At 47.8% G+C, this 20,786-nt stretch overlaps 1 protein-coding gene across 3 annotated transcripts in view; it reads left to right on the forward strand.

The window, feature by feature from the left end:
- Positions 1 to 20,786, forward strand: part of LZTR1 (leucine zipper like post translational regulator 1) — a 289,726-nt gene that overhangs the window by 82,029 nt on the left and 186,911 nt on the right. For all 3 annotated transcript variants that reach the window (XM_084611172.1, XM_084611173.1, XM_084611171.1), the window contains exon 7: positions 14,100 to 14,157. In XM_084611172.1, the coding sequence (XP_084467298.1) occupies positions 14,100 to 14,157 (58 nt within the window). The remainder of the gene's footprint in view (positions 1 to 14,099; positions 14,158 to 20,786) is intronic.

The following is a 20,786-nucleotide window of genomic DNA, read 5'->3' on the forward strand; positions in this document are numbered from 1 at the left end:
TGTTGTGGTGTTCCTGTTTAAAAAAATAGTGGACTCTGAGCCCATGGTGGTTAAGGGGAAGCAGTTATTCAGAGTTTTAATCAGCCCTCATTAACCAAATATAGGGAGTAGAGGAGACATCTCAACCCAGAGACTTAAACTGCTTTGAGCATCCTTTCCTGAGCAGACAATAGAAGACTGAAGCAGTTCTAAGGAGGCATCAGAATTGACAGTGGCAGACTGAGTGGAGTTGTTAAGGCTGCAGCAGACCTGTGTAGAGCAGACAGTGGTGAACCGAAGCAGTCCAATGCAAGACCTCTCGGAGGATGCCTGTGTCTACCTGGATGCTATAGAGTGAAGCTACGATTCATGAGTGTGGGGGTAGTTCGCTTGTGATTTAATTTAAAAAAAATCAAACATGACATTTCTGTGACCAAAAAAAAAAAAAATCCAAATATAGTCTTAAAAATTGTGATTTCATTTATGTACATGATTGTTATGCAGATGAAACTTGCCAGGAACTACAGCATCTTCTATTTTTTCCTTTTGTCCTATAAAGGGAGAAAGAGTGCCTTGGCAAGAAAGCCTAGAGATAGTGTGTTGCGGTTCAATGACAAGACAGCACAAAGCTTTAAGCAAGCAAACAGGCTGGTCTGCCAACGGACTGGGCCGGTCAGCTTTCCATCCTCTCCTTTATTCTTTCTCTCCCCCTGCGCAGTACATTCTGCAACGGATAAAAGGAATACACTGGCTTTGTTTAACATTCTTATTTACCAATTTCTATCTACCAATTTCTATCTACCGCATTCTTTGTTCTCGGGCCTTGAGCCCAGTCCTGGGAGGCTTCCCACGGGTTCATGTCATCTGGGCGAGATTCCAAGGTTCATGCCCTTGAGAGGAGCTGTGTGTGCACTGCTCCTACACAACACTCTGGGTGTGCTCTGAATGTTGCCGAGTGCATGAACCTTGAATGAATCCTACATCGCCTCCTTTTTTGTTTATTTGTGCTTGGCCATCTCATGGTAGCCGTCAGTTTGCTTTTGCAAGCCAATTAACTCCCGGACAGACAAGGTCATAACTCGTGGAGCCTGCCAGGGCGGGTCTCGACAAAGCCTTAACAAAAAGGAAATACATTGCACACAGCAACAGCAAAAAATAAGCTTAAGAAGGTAAAGTGTAATTGGCCGGGCCCCAATTAGCCATGCTAGTGTACTGGGAAGAGAGGTTCGCGTAAGCAGCGAGCATCATCTCATTCCCAGTTTCCTCAGGGTGATGACATACTGGAATAAGGCACGTACCTAACAATTCTTCAGCTGCTACAAAATCAGATAAACAAAAGTGGGTAACATTTGCTATTGAAGCCAATCTTTCCCATAGGTTATATGTCATTCGGGCCCGTAACAGAGGAAGCGCTCCCGAGCCAACCCCTACAGGAAATAGCAGGCACAAAAGGCATACAATCAATACAGAATTAGCAGTAATTTGGGCAAGAATTGCCACAAACAAAGTCTCAGGAGTCTCTGGCTGTTGGTTTGCTGCCAGTCTTCGTTGAGCCGCGGCGACCAATGCTTTTACTGCTCCCCATGTCACGGGCTGGCTTGGGACGCTATGCCTCCTCTGTTTCCGTCCCGCTGTTGTCGACCCGGGTGGTACCGCATTCTCCTCCAAGGTCAGCTGAAACTCCAGTATGGGGTTCGATAGCCCCTGGTGCCACGCCATGCTGTTTCAGTGCTGGTCGCACACACCGGGCCGGAACCCACAACGGTCCTGCAGGGAGAAACACAGCAGCATATCCCCGACCCCAAGTGATTAAAGGCACTGGGCCCAGCCATTGCGGATCGGGCAGCTGACGGTAATAGACATGCGGTCTTTCCAGTACCTCGGACTTATGAAAATGCCAATCCGTGGGGGTCTGCTGATCTGCGTTCAGCGTTAAATTATTTAAAGTAAACAAAAGGATATGCAATTGATCCTGAATGTCTCCTAAGGTTTTAATTGTTTGTCGAGCAAGGTTTTTAGCGTGCGATTTGCACGTTCAACAATAGCTTGGCCTGTGGAATTATAAGGGATCCCGTGTTTGAGACGGACGTCCCATTGGGCACAAAAGGTGGAGAGGGCTGTGGAGCAATAGGCTGGGGCATTACCTGTTTTTATCTGGCTCGGGCGACCCATAACAGCAAAACAGGCTAGCAAATGGTGACTAACTTTGGGAGTGGCTTCCCCACGCTGTGGGGTCGCCCAGAGGAATCCCGAATAGGTATCAATGGAAACATGTAAAAATGAATAGGGGCAGAATTGTGGCACGTGAGTGACATCCATTTGCCACAGCTGATTCGCTGCGGTACCTCTGGGGTTAACGGCATAAGAAAAGGTAGGGGCAGCAGCGGCACAGTGGGGGCAGGAACAAACACTAGAACGTGCATGATCAGCAGGAATGTGAAACTGTCCGGCCAAGACAGAGGCAGACTGATGAAAAAAGGAATGGCTTTCAGTGGGGTCAGAAAAAAGGGAATTTACCTGACCACATAACGCGCGATTGGCGTGCGCATTGCCTTCAGTGAGTAGCCCAGGCAGAGGGGTATGACTGCAAATATGAGCAACAAAATAAGGGAAATTACGAGTGGTGAGGAGATACTATAAGGACAAAAACAGTTGAAGAAGGTCTGCATCGACCTGAGGGGTAATGAGGGCAAGGGGTAAATGATCAATTATCTGATAAACATAATACGTGTCCACGATCAGATTAAAGGGACAGTCAGCAAAAAGTTGAAAGGCCAAAATAACAGCAGCTAGTTCCAAGGTCTAGTGAAGCTCTCCAAGCGCTGTGCATGCAAATGTTGTTGTACAAGTGAATGAAGCGCTTTCAGCTTTTCTACGGGGAGGGGCCACTGGTCAATCCATACGGGCTCTAAGGATTGCCATACCAATGGTAATGCGGATGGCAAGGTGGGTGAGGGAGGATTTGGGGCCATTATATATTAATATCAAGGGTGGTGTCCAGCTTTACAAGTAAGTCATGGCCCCAAAAATTGAGGTGGACAGGGAGTACAAAAGGGCGGATTGTAGCAAGGGCACGGCCTCCTGGTTTAGAGACCGTGACCCAAGAAAAACTTTGGCGCCCGGGTTTGCTACCCCGATCCCCCACAACTCGTTAGAAGGAACTGTTGGCCAACCGACCGGCCACTCTGGATCACGAATCACCGTAACATCAGCTCCAGTGTCCACCAGCCCTGTAAAAGGAACATTATTTAAGAGAAGTGTTAACTGAGGTTTCGAGGGGCGGACCGACATTGTTAGAGCAACAAGTGGAGAGGACGTGTTGTGAGACAGCAACTGAGACAGCGTCGATCCAAAGCCGTTCCCGCCCCGGGCTCGATCCTCTGCGGCTGGCACCTGATAGGGGACTAAAATCAATTGTGTAATTGACCGTCCACGCGGGAGCGACTGCGGAAGATGGGTCCACACCTGAACCTTAATAACGCCGGTGTAATCGAGGGAGAACCAGATCCACAAAACCGGCAGGGAGAGGTCCCGTCACCTGTGTAGGTATGGCACAAACCTCCTCCGGCAACTGAAAATCAGCGTCCTCCTGCATAATCAAATCAAGCCCTGCACTTCCGGCAGTCGCCGCCCTCATGGAATCTATGGATTTTAAGGCAGAGGGACAGTTGTCTGAGTGGGAAACACCCCCGTTTGGCCCTGGGTTCGGGGGAGACCCGTTGTGCGGTTTCCCGACCCGCTACGACACAGATTAGCCCAGTGATAGCCCTTCCGACACTTGGGGCACTTCTTTGAGGGGTGGGCGGGTGCCGTCGATGAGCAGCACTCCTGCTGAAAGTGACCCTCCTTACCACAGCAATAACAACGCTTCCCCTCCTTCCCGCTTTTCCGCAGGGCGGTGGCCAGAACCCCAGGTTTATGTGCTTGTGTGCCGAGTTTTTGGCATGCCCGCAGCATGTCCGACAGCCCTAGAACGCCAGCTGCTTGTGCCACCTTGAGAGCATGGAGGCAATCCTCGTTCGCATTTTCAACCGCCATTTTTAACAGGATCTCCTGAGCTGCCGCAGGGTTATCCACCTGTCGGAGGATAGCCTCCTGCAATCTGTTGGTAACATCCATAAAGGACTCTGATGCACCCTGATGGATACTGGCAAAGCTTTTGGTAGGCTTGCCTGAATCCGGGACCTTCCGGAAAGCATGCTGGGCGCAGGTGGAAATAATGGGGAAGATGGCCTGAGGGAGTTGAGACTGCATCTGAACGGTAGCAAACTGGCCCTCCCCTGCCAAGTGCTCATAAATGATACCTTGCTCTCTATATACCTGGGCTTGGCGTTTCGCCATCTGCCGATGCTCACTAAGCCAAATAACATACTGACTGGGCGTCAGCATCATGCACAACAGCGCCTTCCAATCTTCAGGGATCAGGGTGTACCCAGTACCTAGCCCTTCAATGAGACCACGTACATATGTGCTAGTGAGGCCGAACTCGCGAATCGCTTTCTTTACCTCTCTGATCACCGAGTAAGGCAAACTGACCCAGTTTGCAACCTGGTTGCCCTGGCCATCATCCTGCCAGGTCACCGGACAGACTGAGACCAGATCAGCCAGCTCCTCTGCTGTAAGATCTGAGCGAGTCTTCGCTGTGTGAACCATTTGTTGCACCAGCGAAAGCCCCTGAGCAGACGCGGACGACCCCCCCCGGGGGGCCCCAGAGCATAGGGCCCCACGAGGGGATGGTAATCACACACCGGCTCCGGTGGGGAAGGCAAGGGAGGCGGTGGTAATAGAGGCACTGGGGGCGAAGCAGGGGGAGGGATGGTTGCAGGAGCGGACGGGGGTGGCGGGATCGGCAGCCCCTCTGTTGGCGCGGGAGAGGGCCTTTCCGAGGTGACACGCTGTGTTGCATCGCCAGGAGGGGGGATGGCTGCAGGAGCGGAAAGGAGTGGCGAGCGCACCAACCCCGCGAGGGAGGGCCTGTCCGAGGCGACACGCTGTATCACGTCGCGGCAGAGGTGCCAGGCATGTAAAGCCTGCACGGGTGCCCGAGGCTCTTTGTGCAGTGTCTGGCCCAACCGCTCCCTGTCCGCTAGCTTAAGGGTTCCGGCTTCAGGGTACCACGGTCATTGGGCACTCACCTCCTGTAGCAGGAGAGCGAGTTCTCGAGTGGGGCAGTCATGCTGAGCCTTACGCAGCAAATACTGTAACTAATTACGGTGTTGCACTTGCAAAGCAGAGAGGGAGCTTCCCATACTTACCACAATGAAAAATACTCACTGGGATCCGCGAAGCGGATGAGTGACGCGTCTGAAACCCTTGCCGGGCGAGGTGAGTGCTGAGGGACCCACGTTTGGGCGCCAGTTGTTGCGGTTCCATGACAAGACAGCACAAAGCTTTAAGCAAGCAAACAGGCTGGTCTGCCAACGGACTGGGCCTGTCAGCTTTCCACCCTCTCCTTTATTCTTTCTCTCTCCCCGCGCATTACATTCTCCAACAGATAAAAGGAATACACTGGCTTTGTTTAACATTCTTATTGACCAGTTTCTATCTCCCGCATTCCTTGCTCTCGGCCCTTGAGCCCAGTCCCACGGTTCATGTCATCTGGGTGAGATTCCAAGGTTCATGCCCTTGAGAGGAGCTGTGTGTGCACTGCTCCTACACAACACTCCGGGTGTGCCCTGAATGTTGCCAAGTGCATGAACCTTGAATGAATCCTACAATAGTGGAACAAGGATAGCTGCCTGCATAGATTTTTCAAGAGAGCTTCCCCTAAGATTTTTAACCTTGCAGGATTGCTCAGGGCCTGAAGTCATAGAATCCTAGAATATCAGGGTTGGAAGGGACCTCAGGAGGTCATCTAGTCCAACCCCCTGCTCAAAGCAGGACCAATCCCCAATTAAATCATCCCAGCCAGGGCTTTGTCAAGCCTGACCTTAAAAACTTCTAAGGAAGGAGATTCTACCACCTCCCTAGGTAACGCATTCCAGTGCTTCACCACCCTCCTAGTGAAAAAGTTTTTCCTAATATCCAACCTAAACCTCCCCCACTGCAACTTGAGATCATTACTCCTTGTCCTGTCCTCTTCTACCACTGAGAATAGTCTAGAACCATCCTCTCTGGAACCACCTCTCAGGTAGTTGAAAACAGCTATCAAATCCCCCCTCATTCTTCTCTTCTGCAGACTAAACAATCCCAGTTCCCTCAGCCTCTCCTCATAAGTCATGTGTTCCATACCCCTAATCATTTTTTTGCCCTCCGCTGGACCCTCTCCAATTTATCCACATCTTTCTTGTAGTGTGGGGCCCAAAACTGGACACAGTACTCCAGATGAGGCCTCACCAATGTCGAATAGAGGGGAACAATCACGTCCCTCGATCTGCTGGAAATGCCCCTACTTATACATCCCAAAATGCCATTGGCCTTCTTGGCAACAAGGGGACATTGCTGACTCATATCCAGCTTCTCGTCCACTGTCACCCCTAGGTTCTTTTCCACAGAACTGCTGCCTAGCCATTCGGTCCCTAGTCTGTAGTGGTGCATTGGGTTCTTCCGTCCTAAGTGCAGGACCCTGCACTTATCCTTATTGAACCTCATCAGATTTCTTTTGGCCCAATCCTCCAATTTGTCTAGATCCCTCTGTATCCTATCCTTGCCCTCCAGTGTATCTACCACTCCTCCTAGTTTAGTATCATCCGCAAATTTGCTGAGAATGCAATCCACACCATCCTCCAGATCATTTATGAATATATTGAATAAAACTGGCCCCAGGACCAACCCCTGGGGCACTCCACTTGACACCGGCTGCCAACTAGACATGGAGCCATTGATCACTACCCGTTGAGCCCGACAATCTAGCCAAATTTCTACCCACCTTATAGTGCATTCATCCAGCCCATACTTCTTTAACTTGCTGATAAGAATACTGTGGGAGACCGTGTCAAAAGCTTTGCTAAAGTCAAGAAACAATAAATCCACTGCTTTCCCTTCATTCACAAAACCAGTAATCTCATAATAGAAGGCAATTAGATTAGTCAGGCATGACCTTCCCTTGGTGAATCCATGCTGACTGTTCCTGATCACTTTCCTCTCCTCTAAGTGCTTCAGAATTGATTCCTTGAGGTCCTGCTCCATGATTTTTCCAGGGACTGAGGTGAGGCTGACTGGCCTGTAGTTCCCAGGATTCTCCTCCTTCCCTTTCTTTAAAAATGGGCACTACATTAGCCTTTTTCCAGTCATCCGGGACCTCCCCCGATTGCCACGTCCCTCGATCTGCTGGCTATGCTCCTACTTATACAGCCCCAAATGCTATTCGCCTTTTTGGAAACAAGCGCACACTGTTGACTCATATCCAGCTTCTCGTCCACTGTCACCCCTAGGTTCTTTTCCACAGAACTGCTGCCTAGCCATTCGGTCCCTAGTCTGTAGTGGTGCATGGGATTCTTCCGTCCTAAGTGCAGGACTCTGCATTTATCCTTCTTGAACCTCATCAGATTTCTTTTGGCCCAATCCTCCAATTTGTCTAGGTCCCTCTGTATCCTATCCCTATCCTCCAGTGTATCTACCACTCCTCCGAATTTAGTGTAATCTGCAAACTTGCTGAGGTTGCAATCCACGCCATCTTCTAGATCATTAATGAAGATATTGAATAAAACTGGCCCCAGGACTGACCCTTGGGGCACTCCACTTGATACCAGCTGCCAGCTAGACATAGAGCCATTTATCACTACCCTTTGAGCCCGATGATCTAACCAGCTTTCTATGAACCTTACAGTCCATTCATCCAGCCCATTCTTAACTTTAAAGAAGCCCATACTTCTTTAACTTGCTGGTAAGAATAATGTGGGAGACCGTATCAAAAGCTTTGCTAAAGTCAAGGAATAACACGTCCACTGCTTTCCCCTCATCCACAGAGCCAGTTATCTCATCATAGAAGGCAGTTAGGTTAGTCAGGCATGACTGTTCCTGATCACTTTCCTCTCCTCTTAATGCTTCAAAACTGATTCCTTGAGGACCTGCTCCATGATTTTTCCAGGGACTGAGGTGAGGCTGACTGGCCTGTAGTTCCGAGGATACTCCTTCTTCCCTTTTTTAAAGATGGGCACCACATTAGCTTTTTTCCAGTCATCCTGGACCTCTACAGAATGCCACGAGATTTCAAAGATAACAGCCAATGGCTCTGCAATCACATCCACCAACTCTTCTAGCATCCTTGGATGCAGCACATCCAGCCCCATGGACTTGTGCTCGTCCAGCTTTTCTAAATAGTCCTGAACCTTTTCTTTCTCTACAGAGGGCTGGTCACCTTCTCCCCATGCTGTGCTGCCCAGTGCAGTAGTCTGGGAGCTGACTTTGTTCATGAAGACAGAGGCAAAAAAAGCATTGAGTACATTAGCTTTTTCCACATCCTCTGTCACTAGGTTTGCTCCATCATTCAGTAAGGGGCCCATACTTTCCTTGACTTTCTTCTTGTTGCCACATACCTGAAGAAACCCTTCTTGTTACTCTTAACATCTCTTGCTTGCTGCAACTCCAGGTGTGAGTTGGCCTTCCTGATTTCACTCCTGAATGCCTGAGCAATATTTTTATACTCCTCCCTGGTCATTTGTCCAAGCTTCCACTTCTTGTAAGCTTCTTTTTTGTGTTTAAAATCAGCAAGGATTTCACTGTTAAGCCAAGCTGGTCGCCTGCCATATTTACAATTCTTTCTACACAGCGGGATGGTTTGTCCCTGTAACCTCAATAAGCATTCTTTAAAATACAGCCAGCTCTCCTGGACTCCTTTCCCCCTCATGTTATTCTCCCAGGGGATCCTGCCCATCAGTTCCCTGAGGGAGTCAAAGTCTGCTTTTCTGAAGTCCAGGGTCCGTATTCTGCTGCTCTCCTTTCTTCCCTGTGTCAAGAGCCTGAACTGGACCATCTCATGGTCACTGCCTCCCGGGTTCCCATCCACTTTCGCTTCCCCTACTAGTTCTTCCCAGTTTGTGAGCAGCAGGTCAAGAAGAGCTCTGCCCCTAGTTGGTTCCTCCAGCACTTGCACCAGGAAATTGAATCTTACACTTTCCAAAAACTTCCTAGATTTTCTGTGCACTGCTGTATTGCTCTCCCAGCAGATAGCGAGGTGATTGAAGTCTCCCATGAGAACGAGGGCCTGCGATCTAGTGACTTCCGTTAGTTGCCGGAAGAAAGCCTCATCCACCTCATACCCTTGGTCTGGTGGTCTATAGCAGACTCCCACCACGACATCACCCTTGTTGCTCACACTTCTAAACTTAATCCAGAGACTCTCAGGTTTTTCTGCAGTTTCATACTGGCGCTCTGAGCAGTCATACTGCTTTCTTACATACAGTGCAACACCCCCACCTTTTCTGCCCTGCCTGTCCTTCCTGAACAGTACTCCTGTCACGTGAGTTATCCCACTAAGTCTCTGTTATTCCAATCACATCATAATTCCTTGACTGTGCCAGGACTTCCAGTTCTCCCTGCTTGTTTCCCAGGCTTCTTGTATTTGTGTATAGGCACTTAAGATAACTCATTGATCGTCTTGCTTTCTCAGCATGAGGCAGGAGTCCTCCCATCTTGGACTCTCCTGCTCTTGCTTCCTCCTGGAGTCCCACTTCCCCCTTACCTCAGGGCTTTTGTCTCCTTCCCCCGGTGAACCTAGTTTAAAGCCCTCCTCAGTAGATTAGCCAGCCTGCTTGCGAAGATGCTCTTCCCTCTCTTCATTAGGTGCAAGCTGTCTCTTCCTAGCAATCCTCCTTCTTGGTACACGATCCCATGGTCAAAGAATCTAAAGCTTTCTCTCCGACACCACCTGTGTAGCCATTCATTGACTTCCATGATTCGACGGTCTCTACCTGGGCCTTTTCCTTCCACAGGGAGGATGGACAAGAACACCACTTGTGCCTCCAAACTCCTTTATCCTTCTTCCCAGAGCCACGTAGTCTGCAGTGATCCGCTCAAGGTCATTCTTGGCAGTATCATTGGTGCCCACATGGAGAAGCAGGAAGGGGTAGCGATCCGAGGGCTTGATGAGTCTTGGCAGTCTGTCTGTCACATCATGAATCCCAGCTCCTGGCAAGCAGCACACTTCTTGGTTTTCCCGGTCGGGACGGCAGATAGATGACTCAGTCCTCTTTAGGAAGGAGTCCCTGACCACCACCACCCACCTCCTTCTCCTGGGAGTGGTGGTCATGAAGTCCCCATCCCTAGGACAGTGCATCTCATGCCTTCCAATCGGTGGAGTTTCCTTTTGCTCATAACAGAGAAGCATAGGATGTTGTAGCAAACAGAGCCACATAGGATATGTCTACATTGCAATGTAAGCCCAGGCTCAAATTTAGGCAAACCCCCCTTCTGTCTGTACACAGATCTCACAGACTTGGGCTTGGTCCTAGGATCCTGTGGGGCTGGAGGGTTCAGGTCAGAATCAAGCTGAGATCCAGGGTTCAAGCCCTGTTGCTTTGCAGGATAGAAGAAACCTACCTGACTCAGGTCCTGGGTGGCTGCCAAAAGTATCCCACAATCCCTTGGGCCATCAGCTCCAGGAAGATGGAAGCAGCCCACCTTGATTTAGTGCAGCAGCCCAGTGAGTCAGTGTTTAACCCCTCCATTTGTCTTCTTAACACCATTCTGCAAACACGCCCTCAGAGAGCCTTCTGTGTTTGCAGTGGAGACTGAACAGAAGTCTTTTGCAGAGTGTGCTGCTTCATGGTCATGGGAGCACAGACAGATTTTGGTAAATCTCTGATGTGAGGCCAGAAAACAGTTGACTTTACTAAAATTACTAGGAATGACCCTGCATATCAGAAAATAGCAAAGAATCTTGCAGTGTTGCAAATTTACTGGACTGGTGACCAGTGCAAGGAGTGTATTAAGTGGCTCAGGACTGAGTCCAAGAAGACCAGGGACCAGAACTGCACCTTGGGCAACTTGCTGACATGCCCGTTTTATGATGAGTTTGGCAATGGTGGTGCATGATATAGCTGGGATGGGGCTCTGCTGGCCCCAGAATCCAGCATGGGAACTGATGGGAGCCAGTAGCAGGTGCCAAATAAGCACAGTTGAAGTGGCTTGGTTGCTGAAACTAGTCCCAAAGATGACGACAGCACCTCCTTTGTCAGCCTTTTTGATTATGATGTCAGAGTTGTTTCTGAGGCTGTGGATGGCATTGTGCTCTGCACGGCTGAGGTTATGGGGCAAGTGATGCTGCTTTTCCACAATTTCAGCCCGTGCACATCGGTGGAAGCACTCTATGTAGAAGTCCAGTCTGTTGTTTCGACCCTCAGGAGGAGTCCACCTAGAATCCTTCTTTTTGTAGTGTTGGTAGGAAGGTCTCTGTGGATTAGTATGTTGTTCAGAGGTGTGTTGGAAATATTCCTTGAGTCGGAGACGTCGAAAATAGGATTCTAGGTCACCACAGAACTGTATCATGTTTGTGGGGGTGGAGGGGCAGAAGGAGAGGCCCTGAGATAGGACAGATTCTTCTGCTGTGCTAAGAGTATAGTTGGATAGATTGACAATATTGCTGTGTGGGTTAAGGGAACCATTGCTGTGGCCTCTTTTGGCATGTAGTAGCTTAGACAGTTTAGTGTCCTTTTTCTTTTGTGAGAAGCAAAGTGTGTGTTGTAAACGGCTTGTCTAGTTTTTGTAAAGTTCAGCCACGAGGAACTTTGTGTGGAAGATTGTTTGTTTTTTTTATGAGAGTATCCAGTTTTGAGAGCTCATCCATCCCACCATCAACCTCAGCCTGGTCCAGTCCACACAAGAGATCCACTTCCTGGACAGTACAGTGCTAATAAGCAATGGTCACATAAACACCACCCTATACCGGAAACCTACTGACCACTATTCCTACCTACATGCCTCCAGCTTTCACCCAGACCACACCACACGATCCATCGTCTACAGCCAAGCTCTACAATACAACCGCATTTGCTCCAACCCCTCAGACAGAGACAAACACCTACAAGATCTCTGTCAAGCATTCTTACAACTACAATACCCACCTGCGGAAGTGAAGAAACAGATTGATAGAGCCAGAAGAGTTCCCAGAAGTCTCCTACTACAGGACAGGCCGAACAAAGAAAATAACAGAACGCCACTAGCCGTCACCTTCAGCCCCCAACTAAAACCTCTCCAACGCATCATCAAGGATCTACAATCTATCCTGAAAGACGACCCATCACTTTCACAAATCTTGGGAGACAGGCCAGTCCTTGCCTACAGACAGCCCCCCAACCTGAAGCAAATACGCACCAGTAACCACACACTACACAACAGAACCACTAACCCAGGAACCTATCCTTGCAACAAAGCCCATTGCCAACTGTGCCCACATTTTTATTCAGGGGACACCATCATAGTGCCTAATCACATCAGCCACACTATCAGAGGCTCGTTCACCTGCACATCCACCAATGTGATATATGCCATCATGTGCCAGCAATGCTCCTCTGCCATGTACATTGGTCAAACTGGACAGTCTCTACGGAAAAGAATAAATGGACACAAATCAGATGTCAAGAATTAAAACATTCATAAACCAGTCGGAGAACACTTCACTTCAATCTCTCTGGTCACTCGATTACAGACCTAAAGGTCGCAATATTACAACAAAAAGACTTCAAAAACAGACTCCAACGAGAGTCTGCTGAATTGGAATTAATTTGCAAACTGGATACAATTAACTTAGGCTTGAATAAAGACTGGGAGTGGATGTGTCATTACACAAAGTAAAACTATTTCCCCATGTTTATTCCCCCACCCCCACCGCTCCTTAGATGTTCCTGTTAACTGCTGGCAATGGCCCACCTTGATTATTTCTGCAAAAGGTTTTCTCCCCCTCTCCCCACCCTCCCACCCCCAGCTCTCCTGCTGGTAATAGCTCATCTTAAGTGATTACTCTCCTTACCATGTGTATGATAACACCCATTTTTTCATGTTCTGTGTGTATATAAATCTCCTCACTGTATTTTCCACTGAATGCATCCGATGAAGTGAGCTGTAGCTCACGAAAGCTTATGCTCAAATAAATTGGTTAATCTCTAAGGTGCCACTAGTACTCCTTTTCTTTTTGTATCTTCTAAGGATTTGAGGATTGGCAAAGTAAGCACCCTGTTGTTTTGATTTTTCTTAGTGAGAGCTTTAGCGGAGGAGTCAGAGCCCTCAGGTTTTCCTCACCTGAATCTCCAGCCCTTATTAACCTTACTGATGAACTTATTTATAACTTTATATATATAATATTTATAACTTATTTGAAAACCTGGAGTTGAGGTACGGAGTCAGAGTCCCTGGGAGATGAGTCAGGTAAAGGAGGAGGTGTCTCTGGAGGCTTTCTTAACTCTAATGGGAGCCTTTTTTCTGGGTGAGGTGGTGAGAAGAACAGACCATTTTGAGGAGTTACTCAATTTCTAGGTAGGAGGCCTATTCCCGGGAGTCTCCAGGATGGCTGCAAGAATTGGCTGAGCAGAAGAACCAGGAATGAGGGCTCTCTAACAGCTTAATGTGACCATGTTAGCAGCATCTCATTGAGGAACATGAGTCCCTAGGCAGACAAACATCAGGGAAGGGAACATTCCTGAGAGGCTGGGGCTTACTGGTATTTAGAGCAGTATAGTCAGATTTGGCCTCGCCAATAGAGTGATGGGGTAGTGGGTTCTTCATCTAAAATGTCCTTGAGGTTGGGTTCAGCCACATCACTAATCCCTGTGGTCAGGGTCTGGAATTGCCACTGGGGGATGGAAAGGAAGGAGGAAGCAGAACAGTAAAAAGGAGGATTTCATCTAAAATCTCACGGGTTAGCAGCCCAAATCCTCAAGCTCTGAGCAAAGCTGTTGTGAAATTGTTCATTGTAGCACAAAAGCAACAAGACTGATGCTGTAATACTGTTCTGGGTTTACATATGATGATCCTGGAAGGTGCTAAAATCTTGAGCCTATTACTAGCTTTTTTGGGATTGGCTAAAGCACCAGTCTCTAGGCTAAGGAATTCCTGCTGCATGTGAGAACGGGGAATGCTTCTGAGGTTTGGACTGCTGACTGCTGTCTTTGTTCATTACAACTTCACAAACTAAAAATAATCAACCTAAAGAAATTTAAATCTGATACTGTTTTCATATAATCTAGGTTAAATGATATGTGGACGATTGGCCTGCAGGACAGAGAGCTAACATGCTGGGAAGAGGTAAGCCCTGAATCACAACAATACAGCACTTCCTCTTGGTGTTTTTACATAATTTTGTGTTTTCTATTTCAGATTGCACTATTGTTTCCTCAGAGTGTAATTTCATAATTTTCATATTCAGAAAATATCATATTGCCTCTATAAATTCATGGTACGCCCACATCTTGGTTGCCCCATCTGAAAAAAAATATATTGGAATTGGAAAAGGTTCAGAAAAGGGCAATAAAAATTATTAGGGGTATGGAACGGCTTCCATATGAGGAGAGATTAATAAGACTGGAACTTTCAGCTTGGAAAAAAGATGATGAAGGGGGGATATGATAGAGGTTTATAAAATCATGACCTGTGTGGAGAAAGTAAATCAGGAAGTGTTGTTTACTCCTTCTCATAACACAAGAACTAGGGGTCACCCTCTGAAATTAATAGGCAGCAGGTTTAAAACTAACAAAAGGAAGTATTTTTTCATACAACGCACAGTCAGTCTGTGAAACTCTTTGCCAGAGGATGTTGTGAAGGCCAAGACTATAAAAGGGTTCAAAAAAGAACTAGGTAAGTTCATGGAGGATAGGTCCATCAATGGCTGTTAGCCAGGATGGGAAGGGATGGTGTCCCTAGCCTCTCTTTGCCAGAAGTTGGGAATGGGCGAGAGGGGATGGATCACTTTATGATTGCCTGTTCTGTTCGTTCCGTCTAGGGCACCTGGCATTGGCCACTGTCGGAAGATAGGATACTGGGCTAGATGGACCTTTGGTCTGACCCAGTATGGCCGCTCTTATGTTCTTATACATATTTAGCAGGAAACTGACTATTTCTTTGTTTCCACTGTGTGCAGATTTGATTTCAGCTTCAGTTTTTCCTTTCAGTTGGGAAAACCAAGTATGGTTTGTACCTTTGTGTACATTTCATAGATACTGAAGGCCAGGAGGGACCTTTATAATCATCTAGTCTGATCACCTGTATAGCCCAGACCAGAGTGTTTCACCAAGTGAGTCCTGCATCCAGCTCATAACTTCTGGTTGAGCCTAGAGCAGATTTTCTCAAAGATCTGCAGGAATCACTTGGTGAAATTCTCTGGCCTGTGCTGTGACACCCAGTCCTGTCCTAGTTTTAAAACTTCAGGTGATGAAGAATCCATGGCATCTGTAGATGTATTGTTCCAATGGTTAATTGTTATTACTAGTAAAAATATACGTCTTCTTTTTAGCCTGAATTTGTCTAGATTTAGCTTCCAGCTGTTGGATCTTGTTATGCTTTTATCTGTTAGATTACAGCCCTTCTTTCCATGTGGATATTTATAGACTGTGATCAAGTCACCTCTTAATCTTTTCTTGGATAAAGTAAATAAACTGAACTCCTGTAATATCTAACTCTAAGGCGGTTTTCCAGACCTCTACTCATTCTTGTAGTATTTTCTGACCCCAGGTAAATTTGTCAGCCTCTTTTTTTTTTTTTTTTTAAGTGAGGACACCAGAACTGGACAACAAATCCTTGGAATGCTGGGAAAGTTCAAGAGGATTAGTATCTAAAGGTGTAAAGAGTATGGCCTAGGTAACTATAGGCCACTTAGCTTGACATTGATCCTGGGTCAAATAATGGAAAAGCTGATAGAAGATGCAGTCGCTAAAGATTTAAAGGATGGCAGTGTAATTCATGCCAATCCACATGGTTTGATGGAAATTAAGTTGTGTCAAACAAACTTGATTTTTTGATGAGATTACGAGTTTCATTGTCAAAGGCAGTTTTACTGACATATTTAGATTTCTGTAAGGGAAGTGACTTTGTACTACTCCGTATTCTGATTTTTAAAAAATAGCAATATGCAAAATGAAGAAAGCACGCTAGATGGGTTAAGTACTGGCTGACTGGTAGACCTCACAAAGTAATTGTAAATGGAGAATCACCATTCTGTGCTGGCATTTCTAGTGGAGTTCCCTAAGAATCTCTTCTTGGCTTAATGCAATTCAATATCTTTATCAATGACTGTAACGGTCCTCTCTTGGGGAGCGTGGCCTAGTGGTCACGGCTGCAACTCCTGACTGCCAAGGGGGTTTGTGGGACTTCCTGAATGGCAAACAGGAAATGGAATCAGTTGATCCCAATGATGCAGGTCTTCAGGCATAAAACTTCTTAGCATCTGCTTTGGCGTTCAGTTGAAGTGTTCAGCCAGGCCATCCCTTTGCAGGTGATAAACTGACACAGACTTGTTTCATCAAGTGGGACTTGAAGTTCGTACCTTGGTCGGTGACCATCTCCTTAGGAACGCCTACTTAAGCAAGGACTTTCAGTAGTTCCATGGCAATAGTCTTTGCATTGGTGTTATGTAGGTTGGATTGCCTCAGGATAGTGAGTTGCATAATTGACTCACCAATAGGTGTTTGTATCCAGCGGCACTTTTTTCCAGGGTGCTGACAAGGTCTATACCAATGTGTTTGAAGGGGACATTGATGAACCGGAGTGGGATGAGGGGGGCTTTCACCCCACCTTTTGGCCCAACTAGCTGGCATTCAGGGAAGGAGTTGCAGAAGTTTTTAACTTCTTGATGTACACCAAGTCAGAAGAAGCGGTCTAAGATCCGGGCCAAAGTTTTCTCTTGTCCAAGATGGCCTGCAGAGGGGATAGCATGGTACAGTCGCATGACTTCTCATCAATGCGACTGAGGGATGAGGAGTTGTGACTGAATTTCCCCTATCCAATGGTCTTTGAGTGTATTACGCAGCCTGGTGGGGATCTGCGACCTCACTTTGAACCACTGGGAGTTGTTCATATGCATGGCTCAAGGTCTCATCTTCCCTCTGGTCCTTCACGAAATCAGTCTCTCGGGTCAGTAAGTCCCCTTCCTAGAGTGGGGTTTGTAATGTCTCCTCATTAGGAGGATCTTCCGGCAGCACTTCCTTTTGGCTGGACCCCCCCTTCCCCGCCCTGGGGTCCTGCTCCTAATATACTCCAGCCTGTGTGACGGGCTGGGGTTCCCTGCCTACTCTGGTTCCCTCAGGCGCTTCCTCCAGGTTCCCAGGAGCAGGTCTACATCCCCTCAATATGTCAGAGAAGTGTTCCCAATTCTGACCGAAGATTATGTGGAAGGCTAGGGTTGGGGCTAGCCCTACTATGAGGGGGCTTATTGTTCTCCCCTGTGGTGACCTCGACCCAGGCACTGGGATAGGGTTTAATATCCCCATGAATGCACTTCAGGGAGATGGTCTCCCTGGGGGCTTTAGGGTAGGGGACCAAGTCATCCCGGACCAGAGTTTGCCCACACCCATAGTCTACGAGACCTACTACCTCAGTCCCATTTATTTGTACAAGAACTGTTACCTTTGCTGGGGTGTGCTTCCAGGCATGACTCTCTGCCATCATACTTGCCCAGAGCTGCACCCCATATAGGGGCATTCCTGATAATGCTAGCCCTGACGCCCACAGGAGAAACAGGCCCCCATGGTTAGCCCCAGGACTGCTGGTTGGGAACTGGGCCTCTGGGGATGTCTTCCCCCAGATGCTTGGCCCCCTCATCCTTCCTGGCTTTTGAGTGGGGAAGTCCCTTGGGGACCCCAGGCTTTATGTTCGGGCTGAGGTTGGAGGACCTGGGGTTTCTCCTGCGCTTGAGGGCTGGCTGGGCCCCTGATAGGCTGGGACACTGTGTGTAGCTTCTGACTTCCCTGGTTGGCTTCCTCCTTCTGTCGAGGGGTATTTCTGGCATCAAGCAATGGCTCAGATGCGGGAGTTAGAGCTCTCTCAGCTGCCGGATAGTTTTCCGTCAATCACACAGCTTCGGTAAGTGACTCTGGTCGATGTCTGAGCACCCAGTCCCCCTGCCCCTCTTTGGGAGGATTTGGTCAAACTGCTCCACCAGGATGAGTTCAGCCACCTCTACTCCGGGCCGCCCTTCTGATTTTAGCCATCTCCAACATAGATCTCACAGTTTCTGTGTGACAACCCGGGGTTGAGCCCCTGGAGGGTACCTCTCCCTGTGGAACATCTGGCGGAAGGTCTCCTCGGTTATGTTGAGGTAGTCCAATATGGCCGCTCTGACCTGAGGATAGTCTTGGGTGGTCTCTGCATCCTGTCCTTGGTATACGGCCCGTGCTGGTCAGGGGGCCATCGGACCGCCGTCACCACCTGCTCAAATGTCACCAGAAAAGCCTCAGGGTCATTCTCAGGGCCCATTTTTGTGAGCTTCGTGGGTACTGGTGGGGCTCCAGGGTTTGGTTCCAGGCCCCTCAAGGGAGAAGCTCTGGGGGACACTTGGGGCTTCATTAATGCCACGACTTGTTGAATTAAACTTTGCTGCTGTTCCTGTTTCTGGGACCCTAAGTCCTGAACCAGTTGCTGGGCGGCCATTTGCTGCAGGAGCTGTTGCTTTTGATGCTGTTGTGCTGCCTACTGCTGCTGGTTCTCAGTCATCCATTTCAGCAACTGTTCTGACTCCATCTCTGCTGGCGTACCAGCCAACGTTATTCTACGTCGGGCGGTTTGGCCGCCTTGGTCAGTCAGTTTGTCCTTCTCTCAGGGTGGGGTGTTTCCCACATTCTCCACCAATTTGTAATGGACCTCTCTTGGGGAGTATGGCCTAGTGATCACAGTGCCACTCCTGACTGCCAAGGGGGTTGTGGGGAGGGGAGCCTGGGTCCTCCCGCTCCACTGGGCTCCTACTCAGAGCCCTTTGGGCTACCAGTAGTCTGGTAATCAAGGCTGCTTAAGACTGTTCTCCCTGGGCTTCTTCCTCTCGTTCACCCCCTCGGGGTCAGTTTAGTCCCAGGCTTTCCCATGGTGGGGAAACCCAAACCAGAATAAGTGAAGGGGGTTACCAAAGTCCAAGGTCCAGAGGATACTTCCTTCGCTGGTTGGACTTTGGGGTGGGTCCTCTCTTCCCTCAGGGAGCGCCCTTTTGGGCAGCTGGATCAGAGACTTAGGATTCCCTCTGCTCTGCAGGAGCTGTGGGCTGCAGATCTGCTCACCTCCAGTTCTGCCACCCAAATGAGCTAATTCCCTGCCTTTTAATTCCTCCAGCAGATAGAGCATTTGTTGCAGAAGTATCGGGGCGAGGCTGGGTGAGTCCAAAATGATCCCTTAACCTCTTGTTGCCCAGCGTGGGGTTTGTACATACCATCACAATGACCCGGACGAAAATAAAAAAATGTTGGTAAAGAAGGATTGACAGGTCAGTTCCACTGAGTGATCTGGACTGCCTGGTTAATCTGGATTCACCTGAACAACATGTGATTTTAATATAGCTAAATGCAAGGTCGTATATCTAAGAACCAATAATGAAGATCACTCTTATAGGATTTGTGGGGTGGGCCCACATTTTGGAAAGCAGTGACTCAGAAAATGAGTTAGCAGTCAGGTGAATAATTATCATTGGTTTATGCACTGAATGATAAGTCGTTGAATAACCAGCTCAACTCGGTTTATGAAGTCAACTTGCCTTAACTAAAAATGTGTCAGTAGGCACACAGAAAGGCAAAACTTACCAAAATGGGGTTACCAAGGCTGTCCATTTGCTCTGGTCTGATTTGGTTTGCAATCTATAGGTTTTTTTATACATTACTTATTTTTATTATGTTACAATTTGCAACTAACTGTGTAACTTATTATCCAATCTCTAGCAAAGAGAAACTTGTTGACTACATGGTTTAAACATTCTGTTGTGCGTTATATTTCCATGAAAACAACTTTGAACAATACAACTGAATATAAGCTGAAAACATGTTTTTGCCAACTACTTAATTTTGCCCTTTTGCAGTTGGAACTTCTATTCACCTATGAAACGTCTTCCTTTCTTGTGGTTTTTAGCATCGTAGAAAAACAATACTTATGAGAGTACATTATGTTCTTTTACTTTAAAACAATCAAACTAGTAAATTTCCATTGTGTGTGTGTCTCTCTTAACGTTACTTGCAAGGCTTTATGGGATTTCTTTAGCGTAGTTGTGATATATGCTTAAGCTTTCGGCCTTTCTGTCAACGTGCGATATTTTGATGTATAAACAAGGATGGGTTGAATAGAAGAATGTATTGACTAGAAGTAAGTGAGCTGTTATTACTATTGTATGATGGCATTACTGGATACTCTGTCCAGTTCTGGTATCCACGCTGTCAAAAGATAGTCCTTCCAAGCTTGTTAATAAAATATCTTGAAAGCTATGTTAAATCATGTGATTCAGATTGTGATGCTGGCAGACCAGGTGCCAGCTCATGTCTAGGTCTCACTGACACTAACAAATGCATAGATAAAAGAAAAGGAGTACTTGTGTCTGGCTCCCCTGTGTGTTAGCATTGTTAAAATAGATACTAAGGTTTATAAGACTGTGCTTAGTGTTTGGACTTTATGAAATGCTAGTGAGTTGCTGCCTGCATTAGTCTCACTTATAATAGCTGTATCCCACGTGTGACAAAGTTCCTGCTCTACCTTGGTGGGTCTTGCGCTTATTGGCGGATCTGCTCGCCTTGGAGCTTCACGGCAGCCCTCAGCTTGGTCGTTTTTCTGAATTCACAGTCCAGGTTGACTCCTCCTGTGTCTGACCAGGAGTTGGGATGATTTGGGGAGAACCCGGGCCCGCCCTCTGCTCCGAGTTCCAGCCCAGGGCCCTGTGGAATGCAGCTGTCTAGACTGCCTCCTGGAACAGCTGTGCA

Source organism: Lepidochelys olivacea (genome assembly GCF_965140295.1).
Source record: "Lepidochelys olivacea isolate rLepOli2 genome assembly, chromosome: 21".
Classification (NCBI taxonomy): domain Eukaryota; kingdom Metazoa; phylum Chordata; order Testudines; family Cheloniidae; genus Lepidochelys; species Lepidochelys olivacea.